The 27,289-nt window shown below is 34.0% G+C and overlaps 1 protein-coding gene and 1 pseudogene across 2 annotated transcripts in view; one reads left to right on the top strand and one right to left on the bottom strand.

Annotated features, from left to right (window-relative positions):
* Nucleotides 1-27,289, bottom strand: part of ARHGEF12 (Rho guanine nucleotide exchange factor 12) — a 176,762-nt gene that overhangs the window by 48,306 nt on the left and 101,167 nt on the right. Inside the window, exons 2-11 of one of the 2 annotated variants that reach the window (XM_077112650.1) lie at nucleotides 25,175-25,198; nucleotides 23,838-23,923; nucleotides 22,242-22,298; nucleotides 9,853-9,951; nucleotides 9,110-9,159; nucleotides 6,828-6,885; nucleotides 5,002-5,180; nucleotides 3,560-3,637; nucleotides 3,245-3,364; nucleotides 1,315-1,455 (exon numbers count right to left, since the gene is read on the bottom strand). In XM_077112650.1, coding sequence (XP_076968765.1) covers nucleotides 1,315-1,455; nucleotides 3,245-3,364; nucleotides 3,560-3,637; nucleotides 5,002-5,180; nucleotides 6,828-6,885; nucleotides 9,110-9,159; nucleotides 9,853-9,951; nucleotides 22,242-22,298; nucleotides 23,838-23,923; nucleotides 25,175-25,198 — 892 coding nt within the window. The remainder of the gene's footprint in view (nucleotides 1-1,314; nucleotides 1,456-3,244; nucleotides 3,365-3,559; nucleotides 3,638-5,001; nucleotides 5,181-6,827; nucleotides 6,886-9,109; nucleotides 9,160-9,852; nucleotides 9,952-22,241; nucleotides 22,299-23,837; nucleotides 23,924-25,174; nucleotides 25,199-27,289) is intronic. The other variant, XM_077112651.1, reaches the window with a different exon arrangement.
* LOC143643831 (large ribosomal subunit protein mL45 pseudogene) lies at nucleotides 12,617-13,478 on the top strand (annotated as a pseudogene).

Consider the following 27,289-nt stretch of genomic DNA (forward strand, 5'->3'; position numbering starts at 1 on the left):
TAACTCTAACTGTTGCCTCTTCTACCTGTAAAGCACTCATATTTCCAATTCTATTTTTTTTATTTTACTGTGGTAAAAATCGCATATAATACAAAATTTCCCATTTTAACCATATTTAAGTGTACAATTTAGTGGTATGGTTTACATCTGCAATGTTGTGCTACCATCACCACCATCCATCTCCAAAACTTTTTTATCACCCAAATAGAAACTTTATCTATTAAGCAATAATTCCCCATTCCCTCTCCCCTTACCCACCAATAACCTCTAATCTTCTTTCTCTATGAATTAGCTTATTCTATGCTTACTCTAGATATTTCATAGAAGTGGATCGTACAATACTTGTTCTTTTGTGTCTGACTTATTTCACTCAACATGTTTTCAAGTTTCATCCAGGTCATAGTATGTATCAGAATAAATTCCTTTTCACAACTGAATAATATTCCATTGCATGGGTATACCACATTTTGCTTATTCATTTCATTTGTTGATGGACCCATGGGATGTTTCTACCTTTTAGCTACTGTGAATAATGCTGTCACCATGGTTTATTTTTTTAAAAAGCTGTCACAACCCACTAAATTGACTTAATGAACTACAGTTTTAAAAACAGTGGCTTAGATTAATTCCCCCATTACTTTTAAAGAAGGTGCTATTTTTAAGGCATCATTCCTATCATTGTGTAATAGATACAAAGTATTGCTGAGTAAATAATACTGAACTCAACTTTTAGAAATTCACATGACTGTGGTGCTATATCATATTCAACAAAATATTTTATCATCAACTTAAAATATTTTATCATATTCTAAACAAATAACCATGTTCATTTGGCATCAAAAAAGGGTTGTTATTAATCATGGGTTATTAATTAAAGTCTATTCAACAAGACTAAGGCTTTTCCTCTTTATAATGGCAAAGTGCCCCATGATTCAACACTGAGTCACTCTGACCACAAATGGAATATTAACATGCTCTTAAAGATATCAACAGTTGGTCTCTTGCTTCAGTAAGAAAGCACTGGCATTATTAACTTCTCTACTTACAAACAAGATGCCTGGTGGGAATTTCCATCCCCTCAAAAGAAACAACATTTGGCAAAGGGTGTCCAAGGGAAAAAGTGAAACTCTGGAATTAAAAGCTCATGCACAACAGTGCCCAGAATTTCTGCTCATCAAATTGCTATATTAAAGATGGTGGTAGTAAAACACAAGTAATAAGCCCATACCTCTAATCCACACTAAAAATTCAATCTAGAAAGAAGCTATAGGGAAGAATACAAGAAGATAAAGATTTAGAATGCTTCATGCTTACATCTGCATTGTCACTACTGGGCCGAGAACCATCTCCACTGCTATAGTCAATTCTGCCCAATCCATCTCCAGTATCTGCTTCTACCTCACTGACGGCTGGCACTTCACCCAAAGGTTTGGAGAGTGTAACTACAGCTCCATCCTAAAACAGATTAAAAAAACAAACACATTAAAGGCAAAAACAAGAAAACTTTTCATTATTGACTACACAAAGAAACAGAATCATACTACAATCTAAATAAAAACTGTTAACAGTAGAACACTGTTGTGAACAAAAATGTTCAAAACTCTAAAAGTAATACGCATAGATTACTAATTCAGAGTTCTTAAATCGCATGTCTTTAGAGACAAGAAAAGTGATATTTTAGTAAAGAGATAGCAAATTCAAACTTCCAACAGAGCAATAAGATAAAATATTTGTCAACTTATATAATCTATATTTCTTGCCCAGTCATCTTTTTCCCTTAAGATTATTACACTATAACTTCTGATTAAAAGCCTTCTAATGCTTCAGAATTGCAATAAGTTGTCTATGGTGGCACATAATGCTATAACAAACTATTATAAGCTTTTTAGATAGGGAATCAAGTTTTTTACTATTCAAACAGGGTAAGAAAATTGTCTTTGCTCTGTAATAATACAGCGTTAAACTGTTGTGATACAGCTAATGAGACTGAAAGCTATGAAAAAATATATAAATAATTTGTAATGAAAAATACACTAAGTCAGGAACCCTTATAAATTATGTGACCTAATATGTCTTTGAACCATTCTAGGCCCTAGTTTCTTCAAGCATAGCATGATTTTTAACTTGACAGTGAGCAGACTAGGCTAGATGATTCTATGAATCTGCAGTTTTCGCTTACAGTCCTAACTCAGGAATAGTAACAGGTCAGTTGTGTTTACCCATTTTAAATGGTATGGATAATTTGTCCATTTTACTTTAAGATGAAATATGAGGAGCTTTTAATTAAATTTTCTCTTCATATCTCAAATTTAATTATTATAGAATATAAAACTTCTTGAAATATAAATCTGAGCTATTTTTTCTAATGAGACCATTATCTCCATAACTTATACCTATGCAGCAAATTCTACTAAAATCTATTTTAAATTACAGTAAAAACAATCATTAGGAATACAAATGGAAGTGCATGGGTGGTTCAGTGGTAGAATGCTCGTCTGCCATGTGGGACACCTGGGTCTGATTCCTGGCCTGTGTACTCCCAAAAAGAAAAAAAAAAATGACTCTTTTTATTTTATAACTTTGCCAGTATACAAGAGGCTTCACTTTCATATATTAGTTAAGACTCTCTACAGGCCTATTTGAGAAAATAAATTTGGTCATTCTGAGAGATTAAAAAAAAATACAATTGTGCTTTGAAATCATCAAACTGCACATAAATTCAAATTTCATCCCCTTTTGAGTTAAGTAACCTTGGACTAGATTTAATCTCTCTAAATTGCAGTGTATACATATGTAAAATGGTGGGGGAAACCCAGTACCTAATCTCAGAAGGTTGTTGTAAAGATTAAATAAGAAAACGCTTATCCATATATTTAGCACAATGCCTGTCATTTTATAAGATACTATATCCTCACTTAAAAACATAATTGCCATATTATTTCAAGATGGCAGAATGAACCAGAAAAATGAAAAAATATTGTTTTTTAGTAGAGGGTCACACCAAAGCAAAAGTGCACCGTTTGTTCAAATGATTGTGAAACAAAGAAATGTGATCTCATTGGTAAACAATCACAAGTCCATATTTCTTTTAATCATCATTTCTCTAACATCCCACACAGGATATCCTGTTGTCCCATGCTAGAAAAAATTAATTTTTTAAAAACAACTACAACTTCATCCAACACATTCCCAGAAGAAAATTCTCCTGCAAAAAGTTGGGTAGCATTTTTAATAGCAACACTACCTGCGCAGAGCCTGTGGCTTTGGATAACTGCTCTTGTAGCTGAGGAATGTGTTTCTTGGCTTCTTGGATTTCTTTCAGCAATCTCTGGGCAGGTATTCTATTGTAATCTTCCTGCAATAACTGAAAAGTTATAAAAATGTTTTGATAATCAATTACTTAAGTCAAGAAAATACAGAAAAAGTAAAAAAAAATCAATAATATAGCTGTTTGCCTTGATTATAATACAGCTTGACTGTGATTATAATAAATACCAACTCAACTCTTGCCACTCACACTTTTACTGGCCTATGAACAACCCTCATTCTGATTTAGTACCTGTAGCCGTTCTTGTTCTTTCTGTAACATTTTTCTCAGAATTTCTACTTTCTGGTTATGAACCACATTGTTTTCCTCCTAGAAAATGATAAAAAAATAAATAAAAACAAGAACCAATACAAGGAAAGTCAGGCTAAAAAAAAAAAACAGAAAATTAGAACTACAATGTTCTATTCAGCTCCAATTTTAAATATTTGAATTTTCTTTATTCCTGCTGGTCATACAGGCAGGCCCTTAGAACAAATACTTTTAAAGATAAAAGACTACAGGGAAATTTGTGCCCTTCTATTTCACTTTTACTAAAATGGGTTCAAAACCACATTAAATATTGAAATTGGTTGGAGAAATGAGGTTATCATAAGTATAACATCTTTAACTTTCCTCTCACTGGATCTTTAATCTCAAACCTAACATATGACTCACATTCCTAGTACCTCTTACCTTACATATGAAAACAGCTCCCTAACTCACCTCCCACTAGCTCTTCTTGTTCTACAATTCTATAATATTTTACCAAATTAGTCTTCCTAAAACCATGTTATGATCGCATCATTCTCATGCACATATACAAAAAAATTAAATGGATTATTACGACCTATCTAGTTGTAATAGGTACAGATGTAATTTAATCTAGTAGTTATGATTTTCCAAAATAGTCTACTCTTTCAAACTCATCTCCCACAACATACATCATTAACAGCAACTCTATACCCATCAAACAAGATAATTCATTACTTCCAAAATACCTGATGTATTCTTCACTCTTTATCTCTGTTTATTCTACCCCCTCTGTGTGCCTTCCTCCCCTATCTCCACCACTACCTGTTTTTCAAGGCTCGATTCAAATGAAAACTGATACACAGTAAATAAAATCAACAACAACAAAAACCTCTGTCCTTAATGAGTAAAAAAATATGGATAAAAATAAATAAATAATAGGGATAAAGAGTAAAATAAATAGGGTAGACGGAAATACTAGTGGTCAATGAGAGGAAGGGGTAAGAGTTACAATATGTATAAGTTTTTCTTTTTTCTTTTTATTCCTTTTTATGAATGATAGAAATGTTCTAAAAAATGATCATGGTGATGAATACACAACTATGTGACAATATTGTGAGCCATTGATTGTACATCATGTATGGAATGTATATGTGTGAAGATTTGTCAATAAAAATATGTAAAAAACAAAAAAAACTCTGTCCTTTTAAAGCATACATTCTAAGATGAGTAAAGACCTTGAACACAGGATATCTTAATTATATTTTTGTGGTTGGCACTACATCAATAATCTAATCATTCCCTGAATTTAAAAACTTTAATTTGAAGTGATTTTCTAGAATCCTGAACTTAAATTTATCAGTTCAATACTTCGAAATTCTTAATATAAAACAAATGCATCATTATGCAACTGAGCATTTACTGAGACATTTTTCTAATCTTACCCCCACGAGCACCGGACTAGTGATTCTCTCCATATTCCCACATGCTCCAGGTGAATGAGGGGATGTCATGATGGGAGACATATGTCCAAGGACTGATGGCTCTACTTCAGAATCAGCTAGTGGAATCTGGGGCGACCCCGGTGGGCGTCCCTGAACAGTGAGAGCTACATAGGAACCAGCTTGGGGTGTGGAGATAGAAGAAAAGGGAGGGAAGGGAGAAAAACACTGTCAATAAACTTTTTATAGCATTTAACTACTTAATCTTCGACAGTTGTGAAAAACCCATTCATGTGAGAAAGCCTCATCATCTGCTAATCATTTCTCCACAGGAAAAGGATCTGATACCTTTTATGACTGCCCTAAAAAATCTAAAAGAACAATGTTATTTTCAAAGAGCAAATTACTAAATATGAGATCAGATATTCATTAGCAGTAAATAAAATTGAAAATCCTGAGAACATTCTTTAAAGTTATCATCATTTCTTATTTACTCGCCCATGTGCTTGCCTCCAATAGCTTCCCAGCTCTTCCCTTCAGCTGCTTCTAAACTGCTTTGACATGGAATCACTTTTATTATGCCTAGCATATGAATTAAAAGTAGGAATGAGGGCTCTCTATTACAAATACAGTACACAGGTTTTAGGTGTGTCAAATTTTTATCTGTTTTGCATACTAAGGGTGTTTTATGCTTAACTTCAAGTTATTAATATTGCTCTGGTTAATGGGCAAGTAACTATTGCTACAGTCTTATGATTTAATTTTTAAAGTAAAATTTACACTAAAAACATAACTTGTAAAGCAAAATAAATAATCCTACTCTGATATTCTGCAATAATTGGGCATCAAGCATATATTTATTATCTCTATTATCATAAACCATTGTATTTATATAGTACATAAAAATTCATAGATTATAATTTCATTAAGTAAGCAATCAAACTTATTCAAGTATGTGGATTTGATTAATTCTTTACTGAGATTATGATTTTTAAGTTCATCACATTTCTTTCAAAAGTGTACTAAAGTTAAGGACTCTGGTCAAAGTGACCATTTAAATAGAGCAGTGCTAATGTGATGAAACAAAGTTAAAGGAATTTAGCATTGCTTAACTTAATGAGAAGGTCTAGAAGGAATTTTGTTTACTGAATTTATTCTAAAGATTTTCACTCAATGAAAATAATAAGACTAAATAAAACAACAGTGATTTTGCCTGGCCCCAGACAACTATATCTTATCTGCAGTCTACTCTACTATGATGATGATGATCTGAATTCTTAACCCTGGAGATTATAAAGAGAGTATCACTACCCTGGATTGTTTAATCATTTACTAGTCTGAGAGAAAGTGATTATACTAGACGATTTTTTTAAAGTTCCGTTCCAGCTCACTAGATAATTGCATCTGATTTCTCAACCTCTTCTATCTCAGGTGATTCATGCATCTCTTTCAAATATATGCTTTCAACTATAACCAAGAATGACAAGCATACTATAATCAACTATATATATGCAGCTGACAGAACACAGTAAGTAAATAGTTTCCACCTCAGACTTTCCTTTAATGCAAGGCTCAGCAAACTATAATCAACAGGTGAACTCCAAACAAAAGAGTTTATATAAATAAAGTTTTATTAGAACACCAAAGCCATGCTCATATATTTACATATTGTCTATGACTACCTTTGAGCAATGACAGAGTTAAGTACTTGACCATATGGCCCACAAAGCCTAAAATATTTATGGTTTGGTCTATTAAAGAAAAAGTTTACTGATCCTTGCTTTAAGGGCTTCAGAATATAATGAAAATTGAGACTAACATTCACCTACATTTGATTAGTTTCACCACCTCCAAATGGTTTGAATGAGTCACCAGAGTTCCATTCACCTATAAGAAAATGAAAATAACGTATGTCAGAAACATTCTACTCAATAAAGTAATTTCAGAAATTATCACATAAAATACAACCAATTTTATTAAAATATAAACAGGGCTACATTAAAATACGTATATATACACACATATTTTTGGTTCAATTTTGTTTCCCCATAATATAAGGTATATTCAGCAACAAAATGTACTTGAACACAAAACAAGGCCTTGACTTAAGGAACATTACAACTTATTCAACACGTCAATGATAATTCATACTATGCGAGACATTTACATATTTTTCACAGTGAAGGACTCTTGCTAATAGAAAAGGGCTCCTTGCTTTTCATTACCAATTCACTGAATATCATAATAAATCAAAACAGATGGAAACATACACTATTAAACACAGGCCTAATGTTAATTTTACTTTTTTCCTGATGTAAGTAATACTAATTTTTAAAAGTTCATACACAACAGAGTATAAAACAGTAGAAAAAGTATCACCATCATGGTCAACAAAGATATTCACTGTTAATGGCGTTTAGCCTTTGAGCCACTTTTTGAGCATATACACACACTCCGGTACACAAACACACATACATACACATTGTAACCGACTACTTTTTTTTCTGGAAGAAAAATACTTTTTTTATTCTACTGTGGATAGCTTTCCATGTAGGAACATTCATACTATTTAAAAGCTGCAGGTGAACTGGTTTATGCACATTTAAATTGTTTACAAGTTTTCAATATGATAAAGCCAAAATGAATTTCTCAGAATATGTATCACTTCACACTTCTACAATTATTTCCCTAGAAAAGTTCCTAAAAGTAGAATTGCTGATCAAATATTATCTTTTTTTTAAACTTTTGATACACATTCACTAATTGCCCTCCAGAGTTTATCTAATTTATACTTGTAACAATGAGTATCTAGTTCACTATACCCAAGCTATGCCAAATGTGTATTATCAATCTTTTAAATTTCTGAAACCAAACATATTTTTCATTTATCATTGTAATTTCTATTTCTTTGTTTTCAGTGAGGTTGGACATATCTGCATTAATATTTATTATTTATCTCAATTGCTCTGTGGAATGCCTAAAATCCTTTGCCCATTATTTTATTAGGGTACTGTGATGGTTAGGTTCTGGTGTCAACTTGGACAAATGATTATGCACGCAATGAGATAATTCAATCAGTTGAAGCCTTTGAAGAAAGAAGAGAGATTTTTTAACTGCTTCTTTCAGCCAGCGAGCCTCTCCTGTGGCTCCTGTAGTCCAGACCCTTCATCAGAGCTGCCATGCTTCACAGCCTGCTCTACAAATTTTGGACTCTTCCATTCCATTCCCCCAGTTGCGGGAGACACCTTTAAAAATCTCCTATTTACAGATCTTTCCTGTTGGTTCTGTTTCTCTAGAAAACCCTGACTAACACAGGTACTTATTCTTTTCTTATTAATTTATATTTTCTTATTAATTTATAAGTGCCCCTTACATATTAGGGATATTATTATCTGTATAAATTTCAAATATTTTCTACAGACTGTTCTTTGGAAAGTGTGTTCATGGAGTCTTTTTTCCTGTAAAGTAATTTGATCTTAAGTAATCAAATTAGTCAGTTGTCTCAAGAGTACTTACCGACTAATCCATTCATTCCCTACTGATCTGAAATTCAAGGCCTGTTTCTGGACTCTTTACTGGTTCCTGATAGGTCTATATTTAGACTGGAGTGACATGTTTTAAATTAATCCTTACCATCTCCCCTCACACACACCTACACATATAATACACTGCTTTCTTTAGCTATTCTTATACCTTTGTAAAGTTCATTTGGTAGAATAATCAATTTGACAAGTACCAACACACTCCCCCCATTCTATCAGTATATTTTGATGGAAATTTCTTGCTAACAGATTAACTTGGAGAAAAATTAATCTTTATAACAATGAATTTTTCTCTGATCCAGGAACATGTAGACTCCATTTATTCAAACCTTTTACTATGTCCTTCATTAAAGGGTAATATTAATTTTATTTATCTTTTCTTGTTTTTTTTTCTCGTTTTATGGGTAATATTAATTTTAAAACAAACGAATATGTTTTTATAGCCAAAAGACCTATCATATCTAATGTGTTGTTTTTTGTGAAAATCTGAGTGGGGAAAACAAAATCAAATAGTATATGTTGTTGCTTTTTAATCCTACCATAAATTCCATAACAGGTTTTTTCCTTACCTTGATGATTCGATCACCTGTCTGTACTCCAGCCCGCATGGCTGCTCCATCTATAAAAGAGAAATGAATTACTTAATATGTAATTAATTTCCATTCACTAATAACTCCTTGGAAGACAGGTTAGTATAACACAGTAGTTAAAAACACGGCGACTAAGTCAGACAGACTTAGGTTCAAATCCTACCTCTACTACTTAACTTGTGTGAACCTCAAAGTGATTTGATACTTTTTAACTCTAAGCCTTAACAGCAATTGTGAAATGGATGTGAAAAATACCTACCTCAAATTACAACACAAAATACGGAAGGTAGTCAACACATGGGAATAGTAGTAGAAGATACTGTTGTTATTTGGGGGAAAGAATTGATATTTTGAGCCTATAACCATCTCCTTAATCTGCCTCTAATAACAAAATATCTCCAGTGCGATGAAGAAGTGAAATTCCAGAAACTTCCATAAGTAATGATCACAGGGTATCATGACCAAGGAGTCATATGATTTCTAAACTCTATATAAAAACTGTTTTCTTTCTATAAAGTGCAAAAAAAAAGATCAGCTGGTGTACTTCATTCCTACAGCTATGACAGTGAAGACAAATCTAGCACAATAGCTGGCTGGTATGAGCTGTACTCTATATAATTATTCTACTCCAATAAACAAACAAGGAATAGGTACTATCTAATATTTTCTATTCTTACTCTGTTTGCTCCCAAGTAACAAGAATGTCATGAAAACTGCCTTGCCTTCTTTAACAGACTGCACGAAGACTGGATTGTCTCCACTGACTGTCAGCCCAAATCCATTGTCATCCTTCTGGATAATCACACAACGCTGAACAAGACCTACACAAGAACCAAAGGGTAAAGAGAAAGGGTAATAATTATATATTAGTAATGAACTGTATTCTATCTGGAGAAACACAAGGTAGCAAATGAGACCCATATATTTAAGAGCACTAACCCCATAAACAAACGTTAAGAACATCACAGTCACATATATTGGTTTCTCACTGGAAAGATGAAGTAGAAATGTTCCAAGATTAAAAACAGCTATTGCAAACTAGAAAAAATCAAGTATTAGAGATCAGACAATTAGAAGGAAAGCCCATCCACATGTATTCTATTTATTTGTAATATAAAGTCCTCTCCCACTTGTTCGTATTTTCAGTACTCAACCCAAGAAAATCAAGCATTTTGGGGCATTAACCTAGGAGCAACCCATGGTGAATTCTGGGGAAATCTAAAATCATTCTGGAAACAAACTGTAAAAAGAAAAGAGGTGTTTTGTATGGTGTGTGAAAACATTTCAATAAAACGGCAAGAAAAAAGAAAGGAAGTGCTTGCAGAGGACTTGTAGCTTTCATTACAAGAGGAAGAGTTCAAAGGGAGGAAAGACCCTGGCTTACAGAGAGATAAGTGGAAAAGAGAAAAAGATGGAAAAGATAAAGAAAGAACAGGAATTCAATCAATTATTTCACTCCATTCATAGACTTACCAGTTTCCTAGAAGAGTTTGTTTTCCTTCTAGTTAAACAGCAAACTGCCAAGGTGTGGTGAGAAAAAGAGGATCCCAATAAAAGAAATAGAGTTATTCCCTAATAAAACCCTTATTAGTACACCCAGGGCTGTTTTTTCATAGATCCCTTAGAGGATGCTGAATTCTGTGTAAGCCGGAGATTAAATACACCCTTTCAGTGCAGAATCTAAGTATTTTATTAAAAATCAATACATAAAACAAACAAACAAATAAATAACAGAAGTATAATAATGATTTGAAAATAAAATTAAAACTTCAAAGAAAAAGTTACCATCTTTTAAATGAAAATGATGTGCAAACCAAAGGATATCATAAATACTGCACACTAATGAATGTGTGTGCATATATATATATATATATATATATATATATATATTCTTGCTAATAATGATATATCATTAGAATATGAGCATACTATAGACAAATGACTAGAATAACTGGATACCTTCTATGGAAAAAATGAACCTTGAACCTGACACTTCATACCCTCACAAAAATTAACTTAAAATAGATCATAGGCCTAAACATAAAAGCTAAAACTTTTTAGAAGAAAACAAAGGAGAAAATCTTCAAAATCTTACAGTAGGTAAAGATCTCTTAAGAAACAAAACCCACCAACCAATAGGGAAAAAAACTAATAAATCAGACTTATTTTTGTATGCTATATAGCCCAGGGTCACATTTCATTCTTTTTCCATGTGGGTATCCTGTTATCGCAACAACATTTGCTGAATTTTTGTTTGTTTGTTTTGGGGAAGTACATGGGTCAGGAATTGAACTCGGGTCTCCTGCATGGCAGGTGAGAATTCTACCAAAGAACTACTCTTGTACCCCCTGATAAATCAGACTTTAAACTTTAAAATATCTGCTCTTCTAAAGACACTGAGAAAATTAAAGAGTCACAGTGGTAAAATATGATATTCACAATACAGCTGTCTAATAAACGACATGTATTCAGATTACACAGTTTAGTAATGGACTGAACTGAACGATGGTCATAAGTACATCCAAAGATGTCCAACACCAGGTAAATGCAAATTCAAACCACAATGAGATACCACTATATACCAACTAGAATGGCTAAAATTTAAAAGACTGTTTATACCAAGCTATGACAAGGATGCAGAGCAATGGAAATTCTCATACATTGCCAAGAGAAGTATAAAATAGTACAAACAATTTAGGAAACAATGATTTGAAATTTCAAAATAAATCATGTATTAAGACATTAAAATAAAAATCAAGGCAATTATGACACTAATACATATTTTTTTGATACTATACCCACACCTCCCAGCTCTCTCTCCCCACCTCACATGGACTGAAAATCAATGAATTAAACATCTATAATAATGGCAGTTTGCTGTGCTAAGCCACCAGACTTCTTAACCAAAGACTTTTTTCAGGTCCCTGTACAGAAGAAGATAACTGTAAAATGAGGGGAAGGGGTTGGAGGGGGCATTAAGATTTTGTTATGTTTGTATATTTCGTTTGAATATAATGTATGGAAAGTATTTAGATTAACGATTGACAAATATTAAGGGTTATAAAATGTTAGATATTATTTTATCATTATTGGAAAGAGGCTGTCCTTGGATTTTCCTGCTGAGAAATATATTATTCACTCATCCATGCCATCATTTAAAATCAATTAAAAATACTTTCGTGTCAATTAACTCCTTTTACGAAACACAAATGTTCCTTAAAAGGAGCAATCCTCAATGATACCTTTGCCTAAGTTTTGTATTTTAAGAGATGGGCAAATTAGTTTTGGATGGGGAAGGAAGAGGAAAGAGAGAAGGAAAATTTTAAAGAGCAGAGCTTCTTTTGACAGGTAATTTTAGAAGATGAGAGACAACAAAAAGTTCTCAGTTTTTGAGTGAACAAACTGACAGCGCCTATGCCATGGGGTTTGTCTTACACACTCAGGGTTTGGGGCTGGTGGTCTCACCAGGTGGGTAGGAAAGCAGATATGACCCAAAGGTCTGGAGAAAGGGCACAGACAGCCCTGGTGACTCAGTCTGCAGTAAGAACTAAAAAACGTTTTACACCTCCTATTCATGAAGCCAAATACAAAACAGAAAAGGAGTCTATAGAATACATGCAGAAAGCAGGCTTGGTCATTCCTCAGGAACATATGGAACGTTCCACACATCTGGCCTGTACAGCTAGAATTCTTGATGTCTATGTTCATCCTGAGGGTGACAGTCATAGGCCATGTCTTTCAAAGGAAGGACTGAAACAGAGAACTGAGCAACTGAAGAAGAATGTGGCATTGCAATTTTCAATCCGGAAGATTAAAGAATATGATGCCAATTTTAAAGCAAAGGACTTTCCTGAAAAGCTAAGGATATCCTCATTGAAGCTCAGTTTTGTCTAAACAACTCAGACCATGACCAGCTTCATACTTTGGTGACAGAATACTGTTTTCCAGACATGGTCTGGGACATCAAATATAAGACCATCCACTGGCGCTTCGCGGAATCTTTAGAGCCACCCCAGGTGGTTCAGATTTGCTGTTGAAGTCTGGTGAACCAGGGCAACATGTATGGCCAAATTACCATACACATGTACACCTGGCAGATGCTGGCCATCTATGACCAGTTTGGACAGTTGATGTATGGACAGAAAGATGTACCCAAGGATGTCCTGGAGTATGTTGTATTTGAAAAGCACCTGGTAAACCCCTATGGGAAATGGAAAATTGTTCCCCCATGGGTACCCCCTAAGCAGCCCATCCTTAAGCAGCAGTGATGATCCCTGGTCCCCAGTTGAAACCATGGGAAGACTATGAAGAGCCACAAGGGGAAGCCCATAAACCTCAACTAGCCTGATGGCAAAAGTATCTCCTAGGTAAAAAAGGTGTTGAGGCAGCTAGAAGCTGTAAAACATCTGAGTCTGGGAGTCAAGAAGCCATCCATCTCTGCTATACTGTAGAAAGAACTACCTTTGTTCTTTCCTGTCCTCCTAGGGTCTTTTCAGCAGCCTCATCTTCAACAAACATGGCTGATAGATGGGCCCAGGTGGGTTGCCGGTAGGCATAGTCAAGCCAAGGATTCCCACTGCTTCTTTCTCCTTTTTCTTTCTTTCTTTCTTTTTTTTTTTTAATTGTATTTCTAGCTTCTGAGTCCAGATCAAAGACAGCATGCTTCAGAGAACATCTTATAATCAGTTTTTCCCGCAATAGTGACTGTTGGGAGCAAACTGGGAGTGTTCTATTTCTAATCGCAGGGCAGGCAACATAGTTTGAAATAAAACACTGCCATGGTATTGAACAAGCTGTGGTGGGTTCTGTACATGTCCCCTAGTTCAGGCTGGAAGTAGCAGGACCTTCAAATGGTAGAAGAGGAAGAAAGCATACTTGTGACTAAGGTGAATTCCAGGAAATCCAGACTTGGGAAAAATAATTAGTGTTTATAAATATCATTTCAGAGTGTCTTTTCTCATATACTGACTTGCTGAATCAATATTTGTATTTCATAGAAGAATGTAAATCCAAATAAATCATTTCCCTCTGAAAAAAACAAGAAGGCCTCAGAATACAAGTCATCAAACTTGAGAGGTACAGCCCTTTAGAGGGCAATGCATTTGTTCCACAGGAGGCTAGGGTGGGTTTGCCACACCTGAAACCCCTTTGCTCAGTATATACCTGGAGGAACTGAGTGTGGGAACAAGAATGGACATTTGCACGCTGGTGTTTATGATGGCACTGTTCCCTATCCACAGTGAATGGAGGTGGCCTAAGGATGCAATAACAGAGGAATGGAAGGAGGAACTATGGTATATACATACAATGAACTATCAAGTGGCTGCAATAAGAAATGAAGTTGTGAGGCATGCAACTAGATGAATGAACCTTAAGGACAATATGTTGAATTAAATGGCAGAAACAAAAAGACAAATATTATCATGTCTCATTTATATGGATAATCTATAATATAAAAACTCGGTGAATTAAACTTGAGGGCATGGGTTGTCAGGTTGGGACCTATTTATTGTAAAGGGTCCTAGATTGTAAGCTCTTACAGTAGTCACATATATTCAGGAGGTGTAACTGTTAATTCTATATTCTGAGATACTGAGCTGTTTGTATATAACCTGATTGTTCCCAGAAACTTGGGGTATTTATGTGACACCTGAGACTCAGAGTTAGAGCTCTGAAGCTATGAAAGTCAAAAGTATCCCATACAGGAACTGTTTAAAAAGTTGAAAAACTGATCAAACATCAAGTAAAGATACGAATGAAGCTGATCTGGATAGGACTAAGGTATTTTAGAATACAAGGTAAAGGATGATAGCACCCATATTTTAAAATTTCAACTTCTGTGTAAGACTCTTGGGAGAGATGTTTATTTGCTACAAAATTTATATTTTGGGTAGTGCATTACCTAATTTAACTTGTACGGTCAGTTTAGTTGAACACCATAAGTACATGGAATCTTGAATAGGGCATGTGTTCTAGTTTGCTAGCTGCCGGAATGCAATATACCAGAAACAGAATGGCTTTTAAAAAGGAGAATTTAATAAGTTGGTAGTTTACAGTTATAAGGCTGAGAAATTAAAGCAAGTCTATAGAAATGTCCAATCTAAGGCATCCAGGGAAAGACACCTTAGTTCAAGAAGGCTGCTAAAGTTCAGAGTTTCTCTCTCAAGTGAGAAGGTACATGGTGAACACAGTCAGGGCTTCTCTCTCTCAGCTGGAAGGGCACATGGCGAACACAGCATCATCTGCTAGCTTTCTCTTCTGGCTTCTGGTTTCATGAAGCTCCCTGGGAGTCACTTCTCTTCTTCATTTCCAAAGGTCGCTGGCTCATGGACTCTCTGCTTCATGGTGCTGCAGCATTCTCTGCTCTCTCCGAATCTCTCATTGTCCAAAATGTTTCCTTTTATAGGACTCCAATAAACCAATCAAGACCCACCCAAATGGGTGGAGACACATCTCCCCTAATCCATCTTAACAACCACTCTTGATTGGGCTGCATCTCCAAGGAGATGGTCTAATTACAGATCCAAACATACAGTATTGAATAGGGATTATTCTGCCTTTATGAAATGGGCTTTTGATTAAAACATGGCTTTTCTAAGGTTCATACATCCTTTCAAACTAGCACAGCATGAGATTTTGTTGCTTTGTCCAGGATAATGTGATGCCCCAAAATATCCCACAGTAATTTGGGCAGTGAATAAAAAAGTTCCCTTAGAGGAATGTGGAGAAAGGAGGAAATATTCAACTTTCTCATTTGGAGAATTACTGACATTTTTGCAAGCAGTGGGGACAGCCAAATCAATAAGCTTGATCTTGGGGTTCACCCTTAAGAAACTTATTCCCGCAAAGGATAGGCTAAGATTACTTAAAATTAGGCCTAAGAGTCACTCACAGAGAACCTCTTTTGTGGTTCAGATGTGGCCTCTCTCTCTAAGCCAACTCAGCAGGGAAACTCACTGCCCTCCCTCCTACATAGGACATAACTCCCAGAGGTATAAATCTCCCTGGCAAAGTGGGACAGAATTCATGGGATGAACTGGGACCTGGCATCAAGGGACTGAAAAAGTCTTCTTGACCAAAAGGGGGAAGAACAGAATGAGACAAAATAAAGTTTCAGTGGCTGAGAAATTTCAGAGTTGAGAGGTTATTCTTATGTATTATATAGATAACCCTTTTTAGTTTATGATGTCTTGAAGTAGGTAGAGGAAAGTACCTGAAACTGCTGAAATGTGTTCCAGCAGCCTTGATTCCCTTTTTTTTATTCAATATAACAACATACAAACACATTCTTACTATATGATCATTCCATTCTTGACATATAATCAATAACTCACAATATTATCACAGTTGTACATTCACCATCATGATCATTTCTTAGAATATCTGCATCAATTCAGAAAAAGAAATAAAAAGAAAACAGAAAAAAATTCACAAATATATTTATCAGCGATAAATTTTTGCTTTTTTTTAAATTTCTTTTTCAGGAGCGATGCAAATGTTCTAAAAAAATGATCATGGTGATGAATACACAACTATGCCATGATATTGTGAGCCACCGATTTCACACCATGTATGGAATGTCTGTGTGTGAAGATTTCTCAATAAAAATATTTGAAAATAAAAAAAAGGAAAGAAAAATTTAAAATACTGCTTCTTATTCAATAGATAATTACCAAGGATTATATTCTGAGCATGTAGTTCTTTGTTATGCTTTGGAATGGGTAGGTGAGACAGTGACTAAAAAAAGATATTCTAAAAAAAAAAGGTAAGAAGGTGTTCTCACATTTCACTATAATACATTCCTCAAAAAACGCACATTAATAAGTGCCAGATAGTAAATAAATGAAAATGGAGTGAATGTTAAACATGTTAACACAACAGGCTAACCCTTCCATACCGCATTTACTTTAGTGAAAGCACATTAGTCTTTCTTCACCTTTGATTTTATTAGATGATCAAACTTCTTAAGGTCTCACACCTCAAGAATTAGCCTCAGGGGAGGGTGTGGAGAAAAATCGTGCACAACCTCATAAAAACAGCTCATTTTTAAACTGCTGCCAGACATACATGTTTTATGAGTAAGCCCTCAGATAATCCTTTGATTAAGAAGCTTCTTGATTCTAAATATACTATGCTACCAGCAAGAGGAGCCTCAGGTTTCAAGCATGCTGATTTTGGTCTTTTAGGCTATTACTAGAAACATGTCTTTTTATCCAAATCACATTTTCTTCTACTTAAAATTTTCCCAAAGGGAGGAGAAATCCACCTAAGATAAGTAAAGATCTTATTCTAAAAATTCTCTTCACTAAAACATTTCATCCCAATCTCAACAATCATTCCTTCAAAACACTGAATAAGTGCCTCCAGTATGAAGGCATTAAGGGAGACATAAAGGTGGAAACAAGTAAAATAACTACTTACTCTGTGTCAAGTCAAAAACAACAAAAGTAGCCAGGCAAAACCAGGAAAGGCCTGTGAAGAGGCAATATCTGAATTGGTCCTTGAAGGAGCGGTAGAATTAAAACACAGAGTTAAAGTACTTACAAACGGAGTGGTAAGAACAAAGGAGGAATACCAAGCCATATCTGAGAAACAAAAATCTGGAGAAGTATCTGGTACCTTTAGGTGAATATAGACGGAAATTAAGCTAGAAAGATAAACTGGTAACAAATTTTGGCATTTTCAATTAGGATGTTCTGGTTCAGATTCAAAACAGTATGAGTTCAGAAGTCAGAATACAAGAAAGAGGTCAAGATATGATTGCTTCATGAGGACACAGAAGGTTCAGACTGTAGAATACTCTCTGCAAACTGGAAGAAAAGAAAATAATAACTTGGTGGGAGTGAGAATGAAAACCAAGAACATTTTAAAGATATGAGAAACCTGATCATTTTTAGAACACTTGTATCACTCCAGAAAAAGAAATAAAAAGAAAAAACTTATATATCCCATACCCTTTAACCCTCCCTTTCATTGACCTGCAATTTCAATGAAAAAGACAGCAGTGTTTTCTTAAATAGGTTCTGAAGTATCCAAACCAGGATATATCAAATACTAACAGTTCACTTCAAAAACAAATTTCTCAGTGGCTGAGAAATTTCAAACAGCTTTGAGAGGTTATCCTGGAGGTTATTCTTACGCATTCATTATATAGATATCCCTTTTTAGTTTATGGTGCCTTAGAGTGGCTAGAGGAAAGTACCTGAAACTGGTGAACTGTGTACCAGTAGCCTTGATTCTTGAAGAAGATTGTTTATATAGCTTTTACAATGTGATTGTGTGCCTGTGAAAATCTTGTGTCTGATGCTCTTTTTACCCAGGATATGGGCAGATGAGTAAAATAATAAGGAAAAATAAATAGATAAATAACAGGGGGAGATAGGGGTAAAAAAAAAATTTGGTAGATTGAAATACCAGTGGTCAATGAAAGGGAGGGTTTAAGGGTATGGGATATATAAGTTTTTGCTTTTTTCTTTTTATTTCTTTTTCTGGAGTGATACAAGTGTTCTAAAAATGATCATGATGATGAATACATAACTGTGTGATGATATTGTGAGCCACTTATTGTACATCATGTATAGAACGTATGTGTGTGAAGATTTCTCCAAAAAAATATTTTTTAAAAAACATATGGTTTAATTTCTTATATATTATAATACTATCAGTTGGAATTTCTTCATAAGACCAAGACAAAAGATAAGAAGCTATAGTCTTAACTCAAGATTCTCTTGCTAAATCTCTCATATGCACAATTAACCCACAAAAATTCTCTATTATCATATTAGTGATGCAAACAGAAAATTAAATAGCATTGAAATTGCAGGTGAGAAAACACATTTATATTCTCTGCATGTTCAACAGACTCCAAAAGGTTTAGAGGGAAAAATAAGGGGAAATGGAATAAACACTGATCTACTGCACTGAACAGAAACTTAACAAAAGAAGCAATATAAAAGAAACTTTTAAGTTTCCCTTTAAAATGAGCAAAGTGAATCTTCCTCAGAGAATAGCTTTAAAAATTACTAAGAAGGTTTAAAATAAATAATTTGTAAGTGAATACTAGCATTTATAAGGACTTAGCTAAATGAATTTTATTCCTAAATTCATCTAAAAAAAAAAAAAGTGGGCTCAAAAAAATCTAAAAAAAAAGGAAAAAGCAACTACCTCGTTAAGAGACCCTACCATAAACCAGAAAGTCACCAGTTGCTGTGATCTACTCAACCATATTCCAGTATTTCCAAGCTTTCCATGACTCCCTAGACATTCTTTTTCACCCATGCTAACAGCACATAGTCTGAAGAAGTCTATTCACACTGGTGATAAATATTTATAAAACGAAATATGTAAGTTAGTATTCTAATTCTGATCAACTCATCCCTCAGATGAGTACTTTTTGAGGACATGTGGCTAACAGTTCGAAGAAGGTATTTCAAAGGTTCTCAAGAAACACAGAAAGCCACACCTTACTTCTCGATTACGACTTAAAATATTTCTATTACGACCAAGCTAATAACATGTCTGAACTAGTAAGACGTGTCTGAATAACATGTCTTATTATTCCTATCACTGGTAAGAAAAAATTTAGTATAATGTTTCCAGTCATAGATTCCTAAATTGTTATTCTTCATCCAAAACAACCAGCAAACTTTTACATATCCACCTCAGATCTTGGAAAATGGCGGGACACATGAACTACAGCACTGCAAAGGCTACTGGAAAGAATGGCACTACAAGGAAGTGTTCAACTTCCTAAGGAGAGTATAAACTATAGGAAGCTCTCTCTATGTAGAACAGAAAGACAAGGGTCTGGAGAAATTAGGAAGCTATATCTTACTTATGAGGAGTCAAAAAACTTTGGATGTCAGAAAAAGCATAAATGTGACATGTAACAAGGCATAGTATACATTCCTTGTTGAACTACATGCAAACGGTTTAACAATTTGGAAAAAGGTTTAGTTACATAGAAAAAATACTGATCACAAAAACCCAAGCAAAGAATTATGTGTATGTTCCTAACATAGAAGTGTTAACTGCCTTATAATCAAACACTGAGGCTTCATACTATTAAAAGCATCTGATATTATGGGCACTGTAGGGGTCATTATAAAATATCTTGGGAGGAGGGGGGCTTATCCATGCATTTTGTTCTTTCATGTATATCAAGTTAGGAAAGAACTGCTCCTGGGAAAATTTCCACTTGATAGATTTTTGGATCTAATAAGGCCTGATTGTCCTTTGAGGCCAAACTTGAATCTTCCTAAAAAGAAAGAACTTTGTCTTCTGAAGAGTAATTTAAAAGTCTTGATTCCTGGCAATCACTCTCCTATTCACTTTTTCATAAAATAGAATAGATACTAAAAGAAAGGAAGAGGGCAGGTAAAACTAGGTAAAGGAAAAGGCAAAATGTATGAGCTTCACAAACATAGTTCATATTATCTTTGGAAGACAGGACACAACCTGGAAATATTAGCATTTCAATCATCTGTTTAAAAAGTTGGCCATACCTAAGAGTCACCCTCAAGAGAACCTCTTTTGTTGCTTAAATGTGGCCTCTCTCTCCAGCCAACACAATAAGCAAACTTACTGTCCTCCCCCTGTCTACATGGGACATGACTTCCAGGGTTGTGGACCTTCCTGGCAACACGGAACAGAAATCCTAGAATGAGCTGAGACTCAGCATCAAGGGATTGAAAAAACCCCTAGAATGAGCTGAGACTCACCATCAGGGGATTAAGAAAACCTTCTTGACCAAAAGGGGGAAGAGCAAAATGAGACAAAATAAAGTATCAATGGCTGAGAGATTCTAAACAGAGCCAAGAGGTTATCCTGGAGGTTATTCTTACGCATTAAATAGATATCACCTTGTTAGTCAAGATGTAATGGAGAGACTAGAGGGAAGTGCCTGAGAATGTGGAGCTGTGTTCCAGTAGCCATGTTTCTTGAAGATGATTGCATAATGATATAGCTTTCACAGTGTGACTGTGTGATTGTGAAAACCTTATGTCTGATGCTCCTTTTATCTACCTTATCAACAGACGAGTAGAACATATGGAATAAAAATAAATAATAGGGGGAAACAAATGTTAAAATAAATTTAATTTCAAATGCTAGTGATCAATGAAAGGAAGGGGTAAGGGATATGGTATGGATGAATTTTTTTCTGTTGTCTTTTTATTTCTTTTTCTGAATTGATGCAAATGTTCTAAGAAATGATCATGATGATGAATATGCAACTATGTGATGATATTGTGAATTACTGATTATATATGTAGAAAGGAATGATCATATGTTAAGAATGTTTGTGTTTCTTTGTTGTCATATATTTTTTAAAAACTTAAAAATTGATTAAAAAAAAAAAGTCCATACAGGTTAAACCTGTCCACTGTGAACATTATTTTTTAAAGGTGCCATTTTGAAACTTCCCATTCAGAATAAGCTTCGGGATAATTTATGAAAGGTATAGACAAATTTTTTGCTATTTTGGATAATTTATATAAGAATGGCTTTTTCAGGGTGGGCCACGATCACTCAGCAGGCAGAGTTCTCGCCTGCCACGCTGGAGACCCGGGCTCAATTCCCAGTGCCTGCCATTGTAAAAAAAAAAAAAAAAAAAAAAAGAGTAATTTTCCAGATCATAAGGCAATTAAAAATTAAAAACAAAAAACAAGAAATAAAATAAAAATTCCAAAGAACTGGTTACACATCTATATTAGGACAGTGCTATATTTAGAGAAAAAGATGATTGCTTAAATTCTACATGATTGGAACTCTGAAAATAGAATATGAAAAGATGATGTCAAGGATTCAAATTCCATGTTATTTGGACAGACCTGACCCAAACACAAACCTGACAATCACTTTTCTGACAGAAACAAGAAAAAGGGAAAAGATAGATAATGTGGCCTATTCTTGCTCTACAATGTTAGTTTCTAGCCACCTTAAGCTTCCACATCACAGCCACATAAAAACCCCAGACTCCCTTTCCCTGCAGTAGATCATGCCATGCAGAGCAGACACAAGAAAGGCTGCAGTTACAAAAAAAAAAAAAAAAAATGAAACAGCATGAAGCAAGCTCCAAAGGTGCAAGGCTCAATTGGCTACATTAGCTTACCATATGTCTCGGATCTACTCTCCTCTGAACTAGATTTTGTCTTCTTGGAGGAGCTATCTGCACAAGAGTGGGAGAAAAGGAGAAAGATATAGAAAATGCGGAGACCAATGTAAAGGGGAAAAACTTCATGGGGAAAAGAATGAATCATGATCAAGTTAAATCATGCAAACACAAAGCATGAACATTATAGGTGAAAGCACTTAAGAACAGTCACAAACAGCAAAGGCAGTGACATTTTAAAGATTTATCAAAGAAAAGAGAACGCAATAAAAATATGTTCAAACACAACACATGAATAGACAGAGTCTACAAAATATATCATCTGACAAACTGTAGAGATGACACTAGAAGCTGTAATGATCTCATTATGAAGGACTGAGTACCACTTTACAAATCTGTCTTTTGAGTAAGGCACATCACAAATGAACAATATAGAATACATCAGACTAGCAAGACTATAATATTTTTATGAACATAAAGCAGAAACTTGTGACCTTCATTAGCAAGACAATAATGAGTATTATAAATGAAATCCTGAGTCCTATGATTTCAAAACTAGGTGTCAGAAACAAAGAATTCTCTCTTAATGGAGATCCAGAAGTTGTTGGGATTTCATTTTATCTACTACCCAAGATACAAGTATATTATTAGGTATTTACTGATCAGCGCTTCCTCTTCACAGATTATAATTGTATCTCAAAATAAAAAAGCAACTTACACTAAAAATGAATACAAAAACATATTTACTTTCTATTAAATATTTCTAAATAAAAATATCTAAAAATAGACACATTATATATATATGGATGAGACCTCAGATTTATCTTTTCTTTGTCACAGCAACACACAACTGAATACAATAGTACATGCACAAAGAATACATATCAGTTTCAATCAACTAAAGCAAAATTATCAATTTTTATAAATTAATGAGTGAGTTTACCAGGGACAAGTCTCTAAATTCTCCTCTACTCATAATAATGAGATCAATTTTTAAAGCAAAAGCTTGTATTTTACATAGGAATTCAATCTACGTGCATGAAAATAAGAATATAAATACTCAAAAGCCCTCTAACATGAAAATTCTAGGAAAGAATCAACACGACTGAGTTGGGAAGATAGCTCTCTGACTTCAGAATACCTTTTCATTGAAGATTTAAAAAAGGGGGCAGAGGGCTGGATTTTATTCACCTGCTTACTCTAAAATAAGACAATTATTAATTTTTTAGGTCATATTTTATCTAATACTTTAATTCACCATAATCACAACTGAATTTGTAAATGACACAGAAGATTGTAGTAGTAATAGTCTTGATTTTATGATACCTATGATTACCTTAATACTAAATCCTTGGTCTGACAAATGTCTCCAATTATGATATAAGCATTTCTATTATTGTCACTATTTTAAAATATAACATACTCTACAATGTGCTAATGGAGTCTATAATATTTAAAGTTAAGAAGGCTTGCATTACTCTTGAATGCAAAGGCTTTATTTTATGTAAGTAGAAGGGGAAGGGTACTAAAACAGACCTAAGAGTCACTCCTAAATGTTACTCTCAGTACTGTTTGGAAGAACAAATAGTGTTTTACCTGTGGGGTCAAAATCATGTGATGCACTGCGCTCAACTTTCTGCTTCTTATCTGTTGGTGACTCTCGGTTCAAAATACTTCCATGCCTAAATTAAATCAAAGCAATGAAATGTTTACTATAAGAAAATCATCAAAATAAAAACTTAATTTAAAAATCCCCAAAATGTGACTTACAAAGAGAAACCAGGAAACAATACTTATACAGTACTATAAACTACTATAATTTATATTTTTCAAGAAGCTTTAAAATTCGGTCTATCCTATGTGTATAACACTGTATACTTACTTGATTATAAAAAGTACTTGAAAATAATAAGCAGCATAATCTATTTTAGTTTTAGGAAAAAGCTGTTCAAATTTTTTTAATGGTTTCCACAAATTAATCACTACCATTTCTATTCAACAAATGAGAAAACTGTGCCAAAAAGGAATTAAACACAATCCCCAACCCTGTAAAAGTTAAAAGCCACTGTATAAATATAGCATGCATGGAGACAGCTTCAAAAGCAAAATCTTAGGCACATATCACTTTAAACCTACCTGTAGTTCTGGACACAGAAGGCTTAGCCAACTACATTCTGGTCCACCTGACACCAGAATTATTATTTTTCCCTATGCCCTAGCCAATTACATTGATCAGATAATGGTTAGGCAACAAATAAGACCATGACTGTACTACATACACTATTAATTATAGGACAAGATTAACATTTAGTGTCCCAGACTATGCTGTCACTAAAAATGACAAAGGACTCTAAAATTAGGAATAACATACTACCTATATTTTAAATATTTATGATAAATAAGAACAAGGAGAGATGTTGAAGCAAAAGTGCTGAGGAAGAGGCATTTAATTCCTGAAAACGCATACATATGTAGCTATGGAAATTGGCATGGACATATTTGCCCATTCTGGATTTTTTTCCTTTAATATTTTTAAGTAATTAAGACTAAACCAGTTTGCCAAAGTTCATTTACTAAAGGCAATTACGGTTACCCAGAGACAAAACACATAAAACCCTGGCAAGTTATGCACCCCTCAAGCTACTAACCAGAAAATAGTCACAAATAGATTTTAAAATTAAATATTTTCATAGAGAGTAAGCTTAAGTATCAATTTGAGCAAACTTTTAAAATACTCATTTTGAAAAATATTATCAAAACAATGCTATTTTCCAGAAAAAAATATACCACACTTGCTATATTTAAATTTGTAAAACATTTTGAAATGTTGTAATTAAATACACATTTTCAAAACCCACAAAAATCCAACATGGTTTCAAGGGAATGCTTCTGATTAAAACTTAACCTAACTTACAAAGTACAACTGAACTTACCTTATAGGTTTTTTTAGGGGAAACCTGAAACAAAGACGGGAAAAAAAGGATTATAGTAGTTATTTCATTTGAAAGATTCTACTATTAAATTTATTCACACCTATGAATCACAATAAGGGATTTAAACCTTATGCTAACTTTACCAAAGCAAAATTCAACAAACAGGTTGATAAGAAGCTGGATACTATTTCTTAATATCTTTACTTTGTTAAATCTAAATCTTAACTTGCAGGTACATTTATCATTAGCTGTCCTTTAGTGTGGGTTCTCCTTTTGAAAATCCAAATAATAACAGCAACAGCTAAATTTGCTGAGGACTTACTATATGCCAAGCACTATTTTAAACTCTTAGCATATCTTATCTCATTTATTACTCAAAAATAATCCTATGAAGAGATATTATATTTCCATTTTATGAGGCAAAGAGAACTCTTTACCATTAAACTATTATACATAGATTCCCTAGCAATGTAAATTCCTTCCTGCCCATATCTCCCATCCTTTAAAATAAGTAGATGCTGATTATTGTGCTATTTGATCTGTATCTCCCCTTTGATCAATCAAGTCATGATCCTCAATTATTTGTTTATTGTTAATAACAGATAATAAGCACTACCAAGAAATCTAGAAAATAATTACCAATGGAATACTATTAGATAATAAAAAAACATGTTCCAAAAGTAGTAAAGTAGTTATTTATTATTTTGTTGGGGGGAGGGTCTGCAAAAGAACTATAGCATTTTCTGTTGGCTCTTTGTTTAAGAAAAAACTGGAGGCTTTTTTAATCAAGTTGATGCTATAGAGAAATACTAATCTAACTCTAAAAGAGTGGACTCAAGTTTCCTCCTATTCCTCTTTTGAGTTCAGTCCTTTTTATTCTATCAACCTAAGGCATTTCATGTAAATATTACTTAATCTAAAGAAGAACCGTGCATTTTAAGAATATCAGTAAAACTCAGATTTTTAAAAAGATTATAAAAAGAAGAAATAAATATAAAATAATGATACTTGAATGATGATATTTTATTTAGCAGGGAGGTACTTAGTTTAAAAAACTAAATATAATTTAAATATAAGTGAACCAAAATATAGTTTAATTACTAGTACCTTTAACTCCTACCAAAATCAAGACTAATCCACAGAAAAAGCAAAAAAATCTAAAACTTCCCTAAAAGATGACATGTTAATGCACAAGAAAGGATAACAAGGAAAAAGAGTTTGGGGACAAGAAAGCCCAGCTCCAAAAGAACATAATGATGAAAAAAGACTAACAAACTGCCAGAAATAGAAGTTCCTAAGTAATATTTGGAGGGTAGGGGTAGAATTCATCTTTAATGTACACAAGAATACAGAAGTTGGTAGAAAAAGATCCTAAGCCACTCTGCCTCATAGCCATTACCAAACTTCTACAGCAAAAAAAAAAAAAAAATGCTGCTTGCTACTGGGACTGCAACAACCAGGAGGATTCTGGTAAAGAATCCCAGAAGTTCCCAGACTACTGACAGCAAGCCAGTTTCCTGAACTATTTTCTCTTACTAGGGAATGGAAGCAGGGGAAAGGAAAGAATAAAAATGAAAATGAGAAGAACAAGGGCAACCCAATAGTACAATTTGCTGATCATAATCTACTTACTACATTCATAAAGTACAGATAAGCTTTTCTCAAATAAAATTTTTTAAATCACAATATTTTTTCTTTAATCACAGAATTCCACTTTAAAGTATCTGGCAAAACAAATATGTATGTGTGATTGTAACGGACATAATAACAACGTCAAGGGTCTTCATGACTATATCATTTGCTTCCTCTGCTCTAGCTAAGAAAATCAACAAGACAAACCCATGATTTTATAAAAATCCTGCTGAATCTTGAGTTGGGAATGTAATCAAATTGCTAGAAATAGAAAGCTAGAACCCTAAAGAAAAGTCTGGGGCTAGAGTTATATATTTAAATCAGAAGTTTATAGATGGTCACAGAAATTTGCCACCGCATGTACAGAGGAGAAAATGTCTAGCATCTCATTGACGGATCATGGAGGTGGGAGCCAGTGAAGACTAAGAAAAGAATCAGAAAAGGAAAAATGTGCTGTCCCAGAAGCCAAGGAAAAGGAGATAA

Source organism: Tamandua tetradactyla, chromosome 8 (assembly GCF_023851605.1).
Source record: "Tamandua tetradactyla isolate mTamTet1 chromosome 8, mTamTet1.pri, whole genome shotgun sequence".
In the NCBI taxonomy this organism is placed as follows: domain Eukaryota; kingdom Metazoa; phylum Chordata; class Mammalia; order Pilosa; family Myrmecophagidae; genus Tamandua; species Tamandua tetradactyla.